This window comes from Lepisma saccharinum, chromosome 15, assembly GCF_977018435.1.
Source record: "Lepisma saccharinum chromosome 15, izLepSacc3.1, whole genome shotgun sequence".
NCBI lineage: Eukaryota > Metazoa > Arthropoda > Insecta > Zygentoma > Lepismatidae > Lepisma > Lepisma saccharinum.
The window spans coordinates 37,676,286-37,696,228 of NC_139243.1; the positions used below are offsets into that span (position 1 = coordinate 37,676,286).

Here is a 19,943-nt window from a genome sequence, read left to right on the forward strand (position 1 = left end):
TCGAAGAATGTTAAAGCACAATTTTTCACTATGATTACAAATCAAACGTACCATTATTTGTTGTACAAAAACTTATGTTTCTTGTAAACATTTTGACAGAACCATCTAGCGGCCGGTGTAGGAAACTCAGTATAAAGTGAGTATATTCTGCGCTTTTTTTCAGTCGCTAGAAGTAGCGCGGGGGCTAAAAGTAGGGTGGAGGGCCTAGTGCACCCCAACGCCCCTCCTAATCGCCGCCACTGGCCATGTTTATTTGCAACTATGGAGTTGAATGTTTATGTAGCTTATGCACGTGTGTCGTGTCGATAACCGAGAGGTCAGGAAGACGCTCCTCTCCCTAAAAAATAATCCGGGAAAATTTATCGATTGATTTGGTTTACTTAGCTTTTCTACAACTGTTTGCTAATCGCGAAGATGAGTACGATACAATTAATGAAGGGACACTCACAAAGAACTCCCAGGCCGGGATTCGAACTTGGGCACCCCTGGCTTCATAATGCGTTGTGCTAACCACTGCAACACGGAAGGCGGCTACCGAAAATTTATTAGTTGCATGTAAAATATTGGTATGATTAGTATTACGACATTGATCTACATAGTTCATAGCAAGTGTTCAAATAGCGTACCATTGCTTTCCAGACATTTGGTAGCTCTTGTGACGAACTGATAAACTGGTACACAGATCCAAGGGAATTTTTGCATGTGGTTGTACGATGTTATATTTCACTTTGTCATTCGTACGGGAGTTTTTAGAATTCACCTCACTCTTCAGAACACCCCACAGGAAAAAGTCTGGACGTTGTATTTGTTTTAGTGTACACGCCGTCATGATCTGCTAAGTTAGAGAGAAGCATGGAGCGCTGTTACTGCAAACAGCACACCATTTACAGAAGTCCTTATTCCAGAGTGCCTCCTTACTTCTGAGACACCCTGTAGATATACAGTATGTAACATTGTTATTCGTACACATAGAATTTCCGAGGAAAAATGTCATATCTACTAGTAAATATAATCATTTTCATATGTACCTGGAAATTAATGTTAATGAAGGTTTCACCAACAAATGTCAATAAAAATGTATGTTCAAAGTGTATAAACAGAACATATAATTTGAGTGAAAAGAGAAAAACACGCTGTTTCATGCAACATTGTTATTCGTACAGGCAAGAGTTTCAATCTTCCTCGCATACAGCGCCACCGCTATTCGGGCGATTTCGTACAGGAACAAGTTTGAACATGCAGGCGCGCTGCGCTCCCCGTCAAGCGGAATGGTGGCGTAGGTATTGTTATAGGCCTATCGTCTATCTATCAGCGTGTTCGAAATGGGCAAGGTGAAGGGACTTAGAAGGACGTTATTATAAATTTGGCCCTTAGAGATTATTCGTTAAGAAAAATTGGACAAACAGTCAATAAATCACACTCCATAGTTCAATACATAGTAAACAAATTTAGAGAGGAAGGTTCAACACAGAATGTGCCGAGAAAACCAAAAGATAGACGGTTAAAATGTCGCTGGCAAGATGATGTCCGATCAAACTGTCCGACGTGACTTGTGGAAGCATGGATATCATAGCAGAATACCACGAAAGAGGCCGTATGTAAATAAGGTGAATCGCAGGAATAGACTTTCATTCGCGAAAGAGCACGGAACCAGGAATTTTGGATAGTGTCATATGGTCAGACGAGTCCAAGATTATATACGGGTCAGATGGGATTAATAGGGTCTGGAGAAAATCAAATAAAGACAATGATCACATTAACACAGTTCCAACAGTTAAACACGGTGGTGGGTCATTAATGATTTGGGGCTGTATGTCGTCCAAAGGTGTTGGTACCATCCAGCTTATTGATGGTATCATGGATGCATATGTCTATTTAGACATATTGAAGAACAGTGCCCAAAAAATGGACATGCTGCCTATCTACAGATTCCAACAAGACAATGACAGTAAGCATAAGGCGCGAGTTAACATAAATTGGCTAATATGGAATGTGCCCAAACTACTACAAACACCAGCTCAAAGTCCAGACTTAAATCCCATTGAGCATTTATGGGCAATTTTGAAGAGGCGAGTCCATGAAGCAGGCATCAAATCCAAACAAGAGTTGAAAACTGTTGTGCAAGCCGAGTGGATTAAATAAGCTCTGAAACATGTCGGAAATTGGTTAATTCGATGAAGAACATGTGTCAAGCAGTAATCAAAGCCAAAGGATACGCATCAAAGTATTAGAACTGTCAGTCAATTTGCTCTGAATATACTTTTTTATTTTATATTATTAAGTGTACGAATAGAAAAGTTGTACAAAAAATAGCATGTTTCTCTTTCAGTTTCATTTAATTTATTATTGTCATTCGTTATACAAAATTTGGGTAAGATTTTATGTTCCTAATGATATTAGTTATTGAATTGTACAGAAACAATTTCAAAAGAGTGTATTTCCTTTCCGATATTTAAGCATTTTCTTTGAAAATCCGTGTGTACGAATAAGAATGTTACATACTGTATATGTAGTGCGTGCAGCCATCGGCTCGCGCATGAGAGGGAAATAAATGTCATACCATAACGGACAGCTACAAAGAAAGAGACTGGTTCAAATGAGCCGAACACAGCAGGAAAAATTGTTCTGTATGTGCAGTATTTGTCCTTTTTTTTACTATGCTTTTCTAGGTTTTTCAGTTTTCTTGTCTCGTAACAGGATGCAATATTATAAACTTGCCGTAAGGCTATGAAGGACAATTACGCACCAGTTGTGTATTTATTTCAATATCGTCGAATTGGGCACTGCTATTTAAAAAAGGGATTAGTATGCAAGAGAGTATGAATTTCTCTCCATGTTGCAAGTGGAAACTGTTGAAGTTGATTTGCAAGCTGGACACGATGTTTGAAAAATATGATTAATACGTATTTACAGAATCCTATGTATTCCTTATGGGAAATCAACTTCAAGTTACGGCTAATCAAATAGGAGTTTCGACTTTTCCTACTACTATGATATAGTTCAACGTGTCCCTTTTCCGTCCATGTACTTTTCTACGTCATTGAATGTTTGATATTCCCGAGAGAACGAATAAAATCATGATGCCATATGCCTAATGCATTTCTCCTTGCCTCCTACGGCCATCCTGGCAGTGTTGCCAAACCTGACGTGCATAAAAGAGCTAAATTTCATTATTAATAGAGCTAAAGATGACTTTCAAAGAGCTAGATTGACGAAGGCTGCATAAAGTGCCTCCTAGGCTAATTTTACGTGTCAAGAGAGAGGGGGCGCTGCTATTATCGTTAGTTTTAAAGTGAAGACAATGTATTCTTAATTTTCACCGCCTATATTTGGCGGCATCACCCATCTCAATAATCCACTGATGCTCATATGAAATCAAAAGTAAAGGATTCCCGGATAACAATATTGTCATCTTAACCTTAGCCACGGCGCTGTATAAAAGTAGCTGGTGAGGTGAGAGGGGTGGGTGACGCAGCCAATATAACAATATCACGTCACTTGCAAAATGTAAACTCATGGGAAAAGTCTTTGTGGGCCGGAGCGAGTGGGGCAGGGTGCGGGTGCCACAGCTAAACGAGTGCACGAAAGAGCCAGATCTGGCTCCAAAAGAGCGAAGTTGGCAACAGTGATAGGCAGCTGCCGCAGCAAGGAAGTCCTAGAGGAACTACAGAGTGTGCGAAATAAGAATTTATATAGTGCGTACAGAGTACGGTTCGCACCATAGAAAATGCAAATAAACATAAACATGCAGTATATGTAGAGTTACTCGGAACATTTCACCGCATGTGGCCTCTCACCGTATCTTAGACCTTGCGTTCGCCGTCTTCTGGAATGCCTCACGTGCACAAGCACACGAGGGACGGACGAAATGAAAAAGAAAATTGCTGCTGGGTAGATCTTCTCCTGCATTGACGTCACGCAAAAATTGCATTCCGAGTTTCCTTTGGGAAGGAGTCATTCGGATTAGACAGGAGGTGGATTCCATGGTAGCACACTCGGAGGACAGCGGCTTTATTGGCAAAGTAGCCGGAATTCCTCTGCCGGAGGAAAGATATCAGACGGACCTTGTGCATTGCGAATCGTCAACGTTGGAAGTACGGGACTGAATTTACTTGTGTGTTTTATAAGGTCGAATTTCGGATTGAAATCTGTGTGTATAGTGAGTCCATGCACGATGAAGTAGAAGTTCCTTATTTCAACTAATTTGCTAATGTAAATGGATGTAAGGGGAGAACTTTTCCAGGGATGATATCGAGACGAAACATGACACTCATCTCGTGTTTCAGGAGGTTCTCGAGTCGAGTCTCGAAATACGGAGGACAAGAGACACACCGCATGTCACTGCACTTCTTAGCAGTCTTGTGTTTTTCTGTTTGACACCTCATTTCGATACAACGAACCTTCAGAAAAAGCTGCGCAGTAATTCATTAAGTTTACAATTACGATAAACAAGATTTTCACTGTTGGTTCCCGTAAGAATTCCAAACACCACATGTTACGTAGTTTGCCAAAATCTCGAACGAGATCCAGTCCACGTCTGTTTAAAAAAAATTGCACACTCTGAAGAGTTGGCCATTGGGTGAGGCTTGAGTAACATTTTGGTTGTCCCGTCATCCATTTTCATCCGTTCATCCTCGTCGTCGGTATTAACTCAAAGGCCAGAAATGCGACGTAAAGATAACCATAATAGACGGAGATAATGTTTTTGCTTCTGACCGTACATAGGTAAGGTAAAGTTCCCCGGCATATAGCACCGTGCCATGAAAGCACATTTAGGGGATGTGGAGGTAGGGCCCCACACATTCTCGATCTCGGCTATTTTGGAGGTGGTGATCAGCACCGCTCTTCGGCCGCCCGCAGGTACTCATTGATTTGAGTCTGGGTAAGTCCGAGAGCCGCTTTATGCTGGAACAAGGCCTTCCCAGACGATTGTATTGGAAGCCCCTAATCGCAGAATTAATGAATAAAATACTCGCCACCATACTTATTAAAAGTTTCTAAGCTAAAATTACGAAATGAGAGTAAAGGAATTTCGTATGGCTGTTTACAACTCAGCTTTGTATAATAAGTAGAAAAATAAAAAAGGTAAAGTGTTCCCGTGTGCTTAGCACCACGCCATGAAGGCTTATATGGGGTGTGGGGGTAACGCCCCACACTTTCTTGATCCGGTCGTGAGTGGGGGTGATGTGATCAGCATCACGCTCCTGACCGCCTTTACCCCCCAGGGTTTCCCCCAGGTACCCATGTTATTCGACCCTGGGTGGGCGCCGGGGCCGCTTCCAACGTTAGAAAAGTTCTCGAAGTTGAACCGGCCAGGGATCGAACCCGGGACCTTTAGCATGGTAGTCAGACGTGTTACCGGCTGAGCCACCGTGGCCACCAATAAGTAGAAAAATACTCATTTCATTTTTGGAGGTAAAAATATTATTGATATATTTAAAGCATGTTTGTGTGTGTTATCAGATACACTCCTCGCAAAAAGCTTGGGATATTGTTATATGAGGCATTAGGTGATAGCCACAGCCTTGGAATGCAACAACATACGGTATCTGTCTCTGCTGGGCGTCCTTGTGTTTTCGCTGACATATGCCACAGCGACTATTACCTATTGCCTATATAACAATATTCCAAACTTTTTATAAATACGCGTAAAATGAAATCGAATGAGCTTGGTGAAGTAAATCACGTCGTTTGCAACCCTTGAATGGAATAGAGAATCGCTTGCAAAATGCAAATAGGTCGCCGTAATGAGTGGTGCATGTAAGCCGCGGAGAATCCTTTCGAAGTCCCCCGAATGACAGCATAGAGGAGGCCAGCAGAGCTCCTCTGATGCGGCATAATTGAAGATGCGTGGCCGTGACGCACATGTAAACAGAGCGAGGGGAGGACACAAAGGGAGACTTGTGCTACAAGCTGCAGGCTACTTACTCATCTGCGAGCTTTGAGAAATGGCCTTTTCCTGGAACTGAATGTGGCGCTCTTGCCGTGTAATCCCGCATATACGTAAATGTGACAAACGCAATTCATGTCTCGACATGGGAATTTAGAGTGCTTCTGGTTTGGTTCTCAAATAGAGACCGAGATGAAGGCTTAAGTCAGTACAGTTCACTCCAGTCTATCGTCTGATGGCTCCTGCTGCCAAACGTATATTTCTTGTAGGCATGGTCTTCGAATACAAATTATTTTCTCCTCGTCATTTGAAATCCCTGTGTCGGTTACGTACCCCTCCCCACCGCAACCAAGGTCATGTCCGTTTTCGCAGCTTCTGAAGCCTAGTGAAGGGCATTAGTCGACTAATATTAGGCGAATTAGTCGCTCGACTTCGACTGATATTAGTTAGTCGTACAACTACTTCGACTAATACATGGTGTATCATGATAGAGTAAAGAGTTGCGACTAAACTATATGGAATACAACAATGATATTCATTATGTATCATTCAGTAACACTTCAAGTTTCTATGATTGTCTACAAATGGCTAGCAATGTCTACAAATGTTCAATGTGGCTTCCACCACTTATGCAACACACATCCCATCGAAATTCGAGTTCTTGCCACACTTTCCCCAAGAACTCCTCGTCCACCAAAGCAAGGGCGTTTCTTATTCTCTTCTTTAGCTGTTGCACATTCTCCGGCATAGGGCACATATAATTTGTCTTTCACAAAGCCCCAAATGCAGAAGTCTAGGGGTGTAAGGTCTGCATGCGGACCTGTGAGAGTCGCCATTTTCTTCAACACTACACCAGCCCCACAATGACAATGTTTACAATAGTCTTGCGCAAGAAAACAAAACTTGAAGACTTTCTCATTGTTATACAACAAACCTCATTGTTGTGTTTCAGATAATCTTTTAACAATAAACCTGATAAGTTGTTTATTATGATACACGTTCTATTAGTCGTTGATTTTAATTATCGACTAACATTAGTCGACCAATGAGCATCACTAGTGGAGACCTGGAAGGCGCGATAAGTGGACACCATTCAACCCTACGCTCGGCAGCCATATTGCAACTTTTACTTTGTAGAAGCGACGTTATTGAATAACGATCTCAAACTCTGTGGTATTTGTAAATTTTATCGATAACACTTTATTTAGAATTAGGTAAAATAAGGAATCGCATGCCACATTTTCAATTTGATTGACCACATTGATACTAGATTGGTGTCTTGCCTACTTCTTCCGTACTGTGCGCCTCCACCCAGAGTGACGTTCGAACCAACACCTGGCGGGAAAATTTGGCAACTGTACTGCTCGGGAACCTTTCGATTCGGACCTCGACGGTACAGGAAAGCGACGGGGAACAACGTAACGTCTACGTTTGCTAATTTGAACACAGCTAAAGTGTTCAAATCGCTTCCCAAAAGGAACTGCGAGCTATGACTGGCAGAGAACGAAGCATGCGCTGTCTCCAGCGCTCCTGCCAGTGGCGGGAACTGTATCATGTGAGCTATAGTCGTCCATGGAATGTATGGACTGATAGGTCTTAAATTAGTAAAAATCAATTGTACAATACAATAGAATAGAGATGAATAATAAATATTCCTCCAGGTTAAAACTCAATAGTTTCTACAATGTTTTATTGTCACTCATTTGGCTCGGCTCAAGCCTTCGGCCATTCGTTAGCATGGGCTTCATCGAAAAGTACAGTTTTATGAGTAGGGAAAGGAACTTCAGGTAAATAAATGTTTTTTCTGCGATAAGATAGAGACCCTCATTTTTGCAAAAATTCTGATCATAGCCTTATATGTCAACACAGCAAATTTTATTTTACATAAAAACACATATTTTCCAGTTTTCCGTATGTAAATACATATTTTGCGAATTTTCATTTTAAATACATAAAATCGCTCATTGACTTCATCTACCTCGAAATCCTCGAAGGAAATATGTTTATTCTCCCCACCTCTTTCATATCGAGAGTGCTAGGTTTGTTTTGTCTTTGAACACCCTCGCTGGCAGACTTCTGGCACCTCGCCTACGATCCTATTGGGAGAAAATAGCTGTGAGTAGCTGGGGCTGGCTACACGTAACGATAGCAAGGCTTTTTAATGAAGCAATGCAGCTATTGTGGCCAGAAGACATAACATTTGACAATGTTCTTCTCTTGACAGATGCTGCAGCTTACATGCAGTGGTCTTGCCGTTAGCTACCCTAAAATGGTGCACGTTACATGTGTCGCGCATGCGTTGCATAGAATATGTGAAAAGATAAGAGCTCTTTTTCCCAATGTCGATAAACTGGTTTCAAATGGGAAGAAAGTTTTTATCAAGTCGCCTAGAAGAATAGACATTTTTAAACAAAAATGTCCTGAGGTTCCCCTTCCCCCTACACCTGTAGTTACGCGATGCAGATGTTATGCCCAGAACTTTGAAAAAAATTCTATCTGTTGTAAATGATCTCAACAAAGAAGAATTCTGCAAGAACTGTTGATGGAGCCCTCCTTAAAAGTCGAATTGGCATACATCTCAACAAACCTGTCCATTCTCTCTAATTCCATATGAAAGCTTGAATCGTCCGCGAACACTTTGGCAGCTTCCATTGGTAAAGTCCGTATAGTAGAAACGAAATTGAAAGAACTCACTGGATCTAAATGTCTAAATGTACAGAACTTTTGGGGAAAAACCAAGGTTTTCAAACATTGTGCCAAATTGCATGTGTTTTGGAAGGAGGTGAAGTAGAGGAAGAGGAAGCTTTGGAAAACTTCAGCGTTAGTGACATTTCGTGCTTCAAATATGCAAGAATTGTTTCTTGTGACGTGGAGCGATCTTTCTCACAATATAAATGCTTTTTAGAGATAATCGTCACAGATTTACAATGGAGAATTTGGAAAAAACGATGGTGATCCGCTGCAACTCTTCCAAAAAATAGGTCGCTAAGAGGTAATCATATAAAAACTAATTTCAGGTGTTTAAAATGCATGTTATAGTTTGTTTTTGTTACCAAATGTTTTTATTTTTGTCACATATTTTCCTGTTTTTATCACATATTTTCAACATTTATGACACATAAAAAATAAATATTTCTGAGTTTTTTAGCACATAAAGTTCCGTTCCCTATTTATGAGTTCGCAATTTCAGAGCTAATGGGAAATGCTTCTCCATAAATAAATTCCTTGTAGGTCAGCGCCCCCCGTTGCTAGGTGGCATTCCCAATTTCGTTTTCGTGTCGGAGGGAAACGACACGTTTCCAGCTGACCCTCTTGCTTTCGGGCCATTAGTTAATGCAGGGGATTTCTCTTCCAAAGGTTTTCAAAGCATATCCCGGGGCTCCCAACCCTTTCATGTGCTCTGTATACGCGGACGCTGTCTCTGTTCTGCGCGCACTTCTTGTTCCAAAGTTTCCCAATTATCCACTGAGCTGGGTTTTTAGGAATAATTCTGGAGGTTACTGTAGAAAAAGGTAACAGTTAGGCTGTATGAAGAAGGGCTTCACAGTATCGAAAGAATTTTACGTTGTTGCCTGATAAGTTCTCGAATGTGCCGTAAAGATACACAGAAAAACAGGATTTGCTTGAATTTACAAGACGCTATTGGTTAAGGTTTTTGGTAACGATGTACAAAAAAATTGGTAGCCATTACTATGTAATTTCAGGTTGGCTACTTACCGGGAATTCTGCATGAATTCTGCTCGATTTTTTCTCGGTAGACGTGAAAAATTGCAAATTTTATTAATCCAAATTCTATTGAATTTATACATATTGATAAATGCCCTGAGGGGAGATTTTCACAGTTGAGTTATTTTTATCGAGGAAGGAAAATAATGTGTGAAAAATGAAACAGAATTCTCTCGATCTGTTTACTTTGTTACTGTCCTTTGTAGAACAATCGAACAGGCGAAAGATTATTGCAAGATAAGATTTCTTGAAGATGATTAGGTAGATTTTAACAATTTTTCGCAGGTTAGAATATATACCATAACATTTGTGTGACTTGTGTTTGTAGATGTAATTCGAGTCTGAGTATATGAAATGGCAAATGTAAACTAAGGACCTCAAATTAAATGTTTTAAATATACCGTTTAATTAAATTAGAATTTTTTGGATACATTGGAATCACACAGACACTTCATATTGTTACTCTATTTGTGTGTGCATATCAGTGGCGCAACCACAGGGAACCTTGTTCCCCCCCCCCCCCCAGACCTTGTATGGGAATCAATTCTAAGGAGGGAAAGGGGGCAAACATTGATGGCCAAGGGTACCTGCAGAGGGCACAGAGGGCAATTATCCCCCTTGATTTAAAATTTTATGCAAATAAAAATACATTTCATAAAATTTTCTCACTCGCTTCGCTCGCAATACCTGCTTTTCTTAGTCTCGTCAAGTTCAGAGCCGTAGATAGGAAGCGGCGGGAGTCGATCCCGAACAATCTAAATGATAGAGTTGTAAAAGAGAGAATGCCATGGCGCCTCGTGAAATTATTTGCGCCCTATTAAATCAATATTGTTTTCAGTTTGCAAGAAATGGATTAGAAATTTTCTTGTTCGCTTCACTCGCAATATGATTGATTTCTGTAATGCACTGTAAATTACCAGAGGAAAAGGAGCGTGCACATTTGAGAGACAATTTATACAATTTTTGCTGTTGGTTTGCTATGAAATGGATGAATTGATTATGTAATGAATATAAATATTAGACCTGTATTCCGTGTATATATATATTAAAGAAATTTGAATACGTACACAATTTAGTGTTCGCATGTATTTTCTTATTTTACATGACTCCATTTTGAATATGTGTAAAACATATGCTGTACATGAAAGTTATACATGTTATATGTACAAAAATAATATTGTTCAGAATGTATTTATCATGCATTTTCTGCCATTCAAAAATTCAGTTTGTGGACTTGTTTTCCATTATTAATTAATATGAAATTGAACGTATTTTTTTTTTAAAAAAAAATTGTGTGATCCAACACGAATGCTTTAACACCGACTTCTACCCCCTTTTTGTGTAATTTACGAGGACGATAACGTCTTTGACACTACCACTACTAATAATAATAATAGTCATAATAATGTCATTGTTATTGGTACGTTTATCCCTGTGCTTTCTCCCCCCCCAGACAAAAGTTCGTGGATGCGCCTGGTGCATCTGTGTGGGTGTTGATGGGCAAGTTTGAAATAGAGAAAACATCTGCTTGTGGCCTTGAATTTTTTGAAAATTTGCCTTGAAAACAGGGAATTATACTTGAATTTTATCATGGTCGTAGAGTGGCCACCCTGATTTGTGTGAATAAAAACTGGTGAGTCTTATCATTTCTTGGCTGTGATTGACAAATTGTAGGGTGTTGGGGATGTTCTTGTAAGGCACTGAAATGTCCACCTCTCTCCGCAGACTAAGGAACCATGGTGCATGGACCCACAGCTATACTCTGTCCCGGGAGTCTGTGGAGCGAGCGAACGAAAGCAAAGTCTCTTCAAGTAGTGACTCGAGAGGGCTCGACAAATGGAACGCGTGTGAGGATACGTGATGGCGTGGAAGGGAAAGAACCACTGGAGATACCAGCTTTCCAGCAGCGTGTACTGCTGGGCTCCGTCCACTCGCGGTCTCCTCTTCTTTGCCCTTATGCGCGGCCTTGCCCCAACGATTCCCGGAAAAGAATATAGTATAACTTTCTCTGAGGTTTGTGTACTGTCGCTCGTGTGTTTGGACGTCGCGATTAGCAATAAGTGGTGGGAAAACGACGCGAAACACAAATACAGACAATTTGTGGCTGTGTAATCGGCACCTTAACATGATGGCCGTACTGTAGATAAAGGCAGCGGGAAAGCAAGAATCGCATAAAATTCTGAGCTTATCCAAAAGTTTTACTGCGGAGGAGAGACTGAATTTGGACTCTGGAGACCGCAAAGCGAAGATGTCGCTCGCAGGAGAGAGATGAAAGGAAATAGAACATTCCTCAGGGCAGACAGGAAAATTGCATTACTGGTGTCGCCGTCTGCCTTCTAACTATTTGTTTCCCCCAGAATTACAAGTGTGGAACGGGTTGATCTGGGAAGATAAAAGTGGCAACAGGCTCAGGGGGGAATCAATGGCAACAACTCAACCGAACGAATATTGATGCGACGCCGAGGAGACATTATGAGGCTGTCTTTCCGCACAACAATTTGGCTCCGTGACACGTGGGCATGTAATCCAATCTTGGCTGCGAAGGGGGTTGGGAGCTCCTAAGGTTAGCGAACTCCCTAATATGCGGGAAGACGGTTTTACTTACACTCCGTGGCTGTCGGGACGTGGACTAATGGATCGACGAGTAACGTGCGGTGACTGCCAAGAGGAGAGGAATCCAGGGGCGAATCTGCAGGATGTCTAGGATGAATTCGCAAATTCTGATCGCAAGGAATCTCTCGGAATCCACCTCATCGTTGATGGGCGGTACGTATCCTCAGAATTGATAGATGAGTAAGTGGGAAGGCGGGGTTACGTGTGGAACCGAAATCGGTGTGGTTTTACAAGCAGTCAGTATCGATCACGTTTATAGCTCTCGCCACGAAAACAGACCAGTCAAGGTCGGTGCTTCTCCTTGCCCCCTCCACACCCCTGGCCTTCCAAGGTTGCCACACTTCTTCTAAGCTGCTCAGTCCACACTTCGCACGTTGTACGTATGCCTTCGGTTTCGTCGGTTGAAATTTTGCTTATTGGCAACACTGTAGGTGGATGGCGTGACCTTTACTCGACTGTTTTCGTGGCGAGAGCTCTAGTAGGTTCAGTACCTCGCGAGGGCCAGTGCCCACCTACAGACTGCCGGCCTTACTCGCACCTGCCGAGGCGTAGAGCGACCACAAGGAAAAGAACCTTCCGTCAGAAGTCTCTGCGCACCTTCACCTTCATGCGTACAACTCGGGCCATAAGGAAGCATGCTCCACTCTACCCCTCCCCTCCACGCGGGAGTACGATGCACAGGAGTCGAGGGTCGGCGTAGGCTCTTTTGCCTGCCTGTAGTACCACTATACAGGGTGATTCTAAAGGTATAGTACAAACGAAAACCACAGATACCTCCCATGAAATAGAGACGAAAGTTCCCCTTCCACTTTGCCGAGAGATGCCTCCGTGAGGAGCTAGACAACGCCGAAAACGTGTGAAAATGAACTTCATACCTCTGTACAGCCAATACCAGTGAAGATAGAAAGGAACACCAAAGTCGCCCATCCGAAAAACACTAGGCGGCAGCTGCGCAACGCATGCGCATGGGGTTCCACAAAGGAAATAGGAGTGTCCCGCAAGACAAGTGAAGGGAAAGGGTAGCGATCGACAACAGTAGGGACAAAAGAAGCAATGAAGCATGAACTAACAATTGCACAGCGGGAAACAAACACATGCAGCGCGTGGGGAGTCCCCAAACAGAGTGGGGAGACACCGCAGCAAGAACAAAGCACGGTTCAACAAAAGAGAAAGAGGACCGGACGGGGAATGGTACCTGTCAAGGAGACAACAAATGCGGGACGAGGGATTCCCCGTAGCAGCACCGAGGGGATGTCACACAGAGGTCGTGCGCCAGCAGGACACACACAGCAACTACGGGCACAGGAGGTTTATTGCCACACAAAGGTGCACTTACAGATGGGAATAGTACGTAGTACGTAGTCGTACCCCGGACTGACGTAGGTACAAAAGTTGCTCAAATTGACGACCAGTACATTCAATGCAGGCATTGCAACGTCGCAGGAAATTCTGGCGAACCCTATCAAAAATCCCTGGCATGGTACACACCTCGGCCGATGCTGCAAGTATCCGCGCTACCAATGTTTCCTTGTCAGGCACCGGGTTCTCGTAGACGAGTGTTTTCACATGGCCCCACAAAAAGAAATCCATTGGTGTGAGGTCAGGCGAACGGGCGGGCCAGTGGACGGGGCCCTCTCTGCCGATCCAGCGCTGTGGGTAGGTATGGTGCAAAAGGGTTCGCACTGTGCCATCAAAATGTGCAGACGCTCCATCCAATTGAAACCACATACGATGTCGCACGTTGAGGGGTAACTTACATCTTCTAGCAGCTCTGGAAGGACTGATACAAGAAAGGTGCGATAGAGGCGGCCATTTAAACGTGGTGGCAGCAGGTATGGACCGATAATCTGTTCATCGATGATACCTGCCCAGATATTCACTGCAAACTGGGTCTGATGGTGCACCTCGACTGCTGCATGTGGATTTTCATAATCCCACACATGGCTGTTTCGGCAATTGAAGATGCCCTCACGGGTGAATGTTGCCTCGTCCGTGAAAAGCACATGGCGCAAAAAACGGGGATCGTCGGTACAAAACTGCAACAGTCGTTGACAGAATTCCACACGTCGTGGGTAATCCCCAGCCTGCAACGCGTGGACTCGCTGTGGATGATAGGGATACAGCAGATCATCATGAAGGACACACCACACTGTCGAATGTGATACTCCCACTACACGTGCAATGCTACGGGTGCTAGTGGACGGTGTGTCGTCCACGCGAGCAAGTACGTCCTCCTCGACCGCCACGGTGCGCACATGTCTTGGGTGACCGACATGATGGCCTGCACGTAACACACCCGATTCACCAAGGGTACGGTGCACGTTCGAAAACAACCTGCTGTCGGGTTGTCGCCTCTCCGGATACCGTCCGCGATAAAGGCGTGCAGCTGCTCGGCCATTGCCATCTGCAAGGCCGTAGACAAAATGCATGTCCCTCAGTTCTACAAATGTGTAGCGTTCCATGGTACGGTGAGGATAGTGCCAATTATGGAATACTGTACTGCAGTGCACAAGTGGCTCACATACACACACACTGGTCACAACGGCTTCGAAACAACGTACTCAATTGTCGTACGTCAAGCACACCACCACCGCACCGGCTCTTTCACTGACACGCTCCCTGACGCTGCACTTCCAAACAGCCCACACGTCCGCACGGCGCTGAGGTACAATCAGCTGACGTTCCTGAGCCACCCGTGCCTGTGCTCTTCACTACGTGACCACTGCCGTCAGGTGGGGCCATGTACTCTGGGGCCTTGTCATCGTGGAACACATGTAGCGTCCTTCATTCTTGCCCCATTCACCCACAACACGTACTTCGTCCGTCTTGCTCGAGCCGACGGGGAGCACTACGTACGATCGTGTGGTGTTTGTGTACACCAATGTGGGGTAACCCAGCAGTTGAACAGACGTGCATACCCCCACGTAGCTTCATTACACGATTGTCCCACGCAGTTTATCTGTCCAGCCTTGCTCGGCCCGGTCTCACACCCACGCGGCAGTGTGCGGCTGCGGAGGTGTGAGGCCACGCTTGGTTTCGGAGCGGAAGGCTGCGGCCGAGGAGGGACTCAAGTTGTTCGGCTGGGGTTGCGCTCGGAAGCAAGCAGCCGCGTCAGGTCTGGGAACGGTGTACCTGGTGATCGGGATGGAAACATTCCGACCTCGTCCATTAGTTTCGTCCACCGTACGGAGTGGTGGGGTCCGTACGACACTCCAGCAGCCTTTCGCCCGCTCCCACCCAGCGATGTGCCTCCGGCTTCATTTCTAAGAGGCTGATTGGGCCCCATCACGACGTTTGTTACAACGTCAGTACGGGGTACGTGGTCCTATCTGTACGTGCACCTTTCATTAGCAATAACCTCCTGTGCCCGTAGTTGCTGTGTTTGTCCTGCTGGCGCACGACCTCTGTGTGACATCCCCTCGGTGCTGCTACGGGGAATCCCTCGTCCCGCATTTGTTGTCTCCTTGGCAGGTACCATTCCCCGTTCGGTCCTCTTTCTCTTTTGTTGCACCGTGCTTTGTTCTTGCTGCGGTGTCTCCCCACTGTGTTTTGGGGACTCCCCTTGCGCTGCACCGCCAGCGCCGCCATTTCTGCCCCGAACTATGTACGCGTCTGTTGCCTGTCGAGTGTCACGGACCACTTTGCTTGCATTCTCGGTGTGTTTTTACATCCTACGTCGTCCTCCCGTGGTTCTGCAACCCCGCACTACTTTTCTCGACTGCACTGCTTCAGTCATGGTGTTTGTTTCCCGCTGTGCAATTGTTACTTCATGCTTCATAGCTTCTTTTCTCCCTACCGTTGTCGATCGCTACCCTTTCCCTTCACTTGTCTTGCGGGACACTCCTATTTCCTTTGTGGAACCCCATGCGCATGCGTTGCGCAGCTGCCGCCTAGTGTTTTTCGGATGGGCGACTTTGGTGTTCCTTTTGAGTTCGTTTGTTCCGCCTTTCTATCTTCACTGGTACTGGCTGTACAGAGGTGTGAAGTTCATTTTCACACGTTTTCGGCGTTGTCTAGCTCCTCACGGAGGCATCTCTCGGCAAAGTGGAAGGTGAACTTTCGTCTCTATTTCATGGGAGGTATCTGTGGTTTTCGTTTGTACTATACCTTTAGAATCACCCTGTAGATCCTCCAACCAGTTACGGGGTGACGTGTGGTCAGCAGGACGAACCCCCAGTCATTGTTGTAGGTTTACTATGACTGGGTTACGCCACTCATTCGTAGCTTCCCAATTTCCTCACGATGGTGGGTGACACGAGGATAAAAGTTGTTACGCTTCCCCTAGGAGATTCGAACCAGAGCGCGTCCCGTAGCCATAGCCCAGAGTATTGAGCCTTAGACCGCACATATTGCAATCAAGGAGTCCCGGGATCGAGTGGAGACATAAGTGGTTCGGATCCCACATTAAACTGGACGTCCAGTCCCAATTAGCCTACCTGTGGACTTCAGACCAAAACTGAAACGCACGGCCGTGATGCCGGGCATAATTATGTTACATACACTCACATACATGTAGGTAAAATTTCCCGTGCACATTGCACCATGCCGTGAACTCGCATATAGAGGGGGATGTGGAGGGTAAGGCCCCACACAAATTTGGTGTCGGGAGCACATCGCGCTACAACGCCTGAGTTCGAATCCCGGCCTGAACGTGGATCTTTTTGTGTGTCCATTCATCAATTTCATCACTCGTCCCCATCTTCGCAAATTAGCCAAAAGTGCCAGAAGAAGCGAAGTAAAATAAAGCAAATCAATCAATCAATCTGTGTCGGGAAAGTGAAGCAATAAAAGACAATAAAGCATTTTCATGTTAAGAGACGCTTTTCAAATAAAATGTCACAGACGTATACACGTCACAGAGTCTGTCCACTAAAGCACAAAAAGAGGAACATTGAAAGGATGAATCATGCCATTATAATGTCACTTTGGATGTCTCACCGCCTGAGGAAATACTCCATTATGTTACATCTCGATGGACGTGTTTGACAGTGATGCACATGCCCTGAAGCGTACGTCTCTACAGCGGTTGCACCCAGTAGCCTGTATGTAACTCTTTTCCACAAAAAAGAGATAATAGAAACTGTGGTGTGTGAAAGAGAACAACAAAAGATTTTTCTAGCGCAATGGAAATTCGTTTTGAATCTACAACCAGTCTCGTCCATTCTAATGCATATCATACTTTACCCATCTGTACTATAATAGCTAAGTATATATCCTAGCATGATTTTGCTTAAAAGAAAGAAAACACTTTTTATAAAAGCACGAGTTGGAGTTATTTGTAAAGGCGCCTGATTTCTATATAGCCAAAATATGCAAGATACGTAGAGACTGGTCACTAAGTGAGCGTACCCCCTCTTTATTTTCGGCACTACGATGATTTTGGTTTAATGCTTGATATGGACACATAACCTGATGTTTTGAGATTCCGGCAGGGTGCGAAATCCTAGGGGGACTGGGGGAATTCCCTCCCCCCACCAAAGATCTTGTCCTAACCCCCTCCCCAAACTTTTCCGGAGGAGAGAGGTTTTGTTCTAACAACAATCATTTTTGAGAAACATAAAGAAAACACCCACAGAGAACAAACAACAAAGAGCCTCATCTCTAAGGCCACTGAACCCGACAATCCCCAGAACAAGAAATAGTCCGACCTGTGATTTCTACTCCATTTCTCATCGCTTTTCGTCAGCTACCGCAAGGTATATAAATATAGAAACACGTAATAGCATTTAGATGTGAATTTCATATCGGAAGCTATTACCTTCTTGGGGTGACGCAAATCACTGTTCATTCACAGTATTAATAAAAAAATCAATATGCAATCGAATTTTGAATGAAGGACAGTTGTATATTTTATAATTTAATTGTTTAATAATTGACATAATTAATGACATTATATATATTGTGTGTGTATGTGTGTGCGTGCTCCTTCCCCAACCATTCTGAACTATTCGTAACTATTTGTGTTGTGTGGTACTCGTTATTTCAGGCTCTGTCATTGAAGAAACCCCAGAGATGAGGTCGGGACTACCTGGAAGTTAGGGTAAGGGGGCTGGGTAATCCACTTGAAACACATTTGTGGCACCATTTTTGCTATTCCGTTATACATTTATAATTAACTTGAGAGAGAGAGGTGTGTGTGTGTGTGTGGGGTGTATTTCTTATATCCTTAAAGATGTTCCTTTTTTTCTAATTTCTGTAAACCATTTGCAATTTTTCTTGAACATTTTCTCGTTTCTTTGCAGGTGAGTGGCACTATGCAGGCAATGGGCACCGTCGACATCGTATTAAATGTATGTATTCACTTTTTTGTATCAAAATTATTATATCTTAGTGGACATTGCATGTAATTCACCACTTAGTTAATTTGCGTAAGTGTTCTGCTTAAATACTGACTAAAATTATTTCTCAGCGATTTCAAAATTTTGCTCTGCTCAAATGAAAATCTTGAACTCTTTAATTTCACCCAACTCACAGAACTTGAAATGTTTATAAAAATTAAAACAATACCAAATTGTAGCCCGTGTTGCTCTAAAATCATTAAGTTCATTCCTTATGTTCCTTGAAAGTATACCAGAGAGACATTTGCAAATATGATCAGAAAAACCTAATATGCATATGAACTGCAGGAAAGGTCACTGATATATATCATTCAGCTCTTTAAAATGAAACATTACTGAAATATTTCAGCGTGTATGTGTGTGTGTGTTCATGTATATCTTTGTCTAGGTTTAGATTTTTTCTGTGTACTTTTTGTTTTGTGTTATTTTTTTCCTAATTCTTTTTTCGTCTTGAGATCGTTTGCTGCGGGACGGCGTAGGTTCGAATCCGGCTCTGGTCGGAATTTATTCGGCCTACGTATAGGGCCGGTGGCAACCCACCATCGTGAGGAAATTGGGGAGCTCCGAGCGAGTGAGCGTAATCCGGTAATGGAGACCTACTATAACGGCTGGGATACGTCGGGCCGACCTCCCGATTATTCCAATACTGGTTAAAGATCTCCACGCTTAGAGGTGACGAAGGAAAGCGTGGGAGGGAGACCGGTAGTCGGTTGGTATGCCTAGGCCCTTCATGGGCTGTTGCGCAACGGATTATTATTATTATTACTAGTTTTTTATTATTTGTAGTCACGAACAATTCTGGGCGCACACCGAATTGAAAAACTTTACTGATAAAAAGGTTCTTTATGGTCCGGGTAAATGCTTGCTGATTTTCTCTCCTCAACCGGAATTGAATTTATTTAAAATCCTGGACCTTTAAGAACCCTACTTTAAAGTTTAAATCCCTGTAAAAATAAGCCTTCTAAATGTACTGCCTTGCTTTACGCATACTACAGGATTTTTTTATCCTTGCTAACAGTGTTTACTAGCTGAAGTAGCATGCAGAAAACAAATTATGGCTTGTAGCTACACTTATGTTTTCTTGATAATATGCAGGTGTCTGCCACAGGGAATGATAAAATGCTGGGATGTTCATTATTGTTGAGAATTACATGGCAAGTATGCGTGTACACGCATCACCTTCTCAAACTGGAGCCTCTAAGATGGTCTTGGTACGTCGTGTGAACAATTCTGAGCTATTTTTAGGGGTTATCTTCCCATTTGCCCTTTACCCCCAGTTTATTAATTTGCCTAACGTTTAATTGATGATTCTGAACCCATCCCGTAAAAAGAACCCCAGAGTAGTGGCATTTTACTATGACATTTGAAAATATATG

At 43.5% G+C, this 19,943-nt stretch overlaps 1 protein-coding gene across 20 annotated transcripts in view; it reads left to right on the forward strand.

Annotated features, from left to right (window-relative positions):
• Positions 1–19,943, forward strand: part of Rbfox1 (RNA-binding Fox protein 1) — an 886,300-nt gene that overhangs the window by 512,106 nt on the left and 354,251 nt on the right. For 16 of the 20 annotated variants that reach the window (XM_083136853.1, XM_083136859.1, XM_083136855.1 and 13 more), the window contains one exon: positions 18,472–18,519. The exons of the other annotated variants lie outside the window; for them this stretch is intronic. In XM_083136853.1, coding sequence (XP_082992979.1) covers positions 18,472–18,519 — 48 coding nt within the window. The remainder of the gene's footprint in view (positions 1–18,471; positions 18,520–19,943) is intronic. 20 annotated transcript variants of the gene reach the window in all.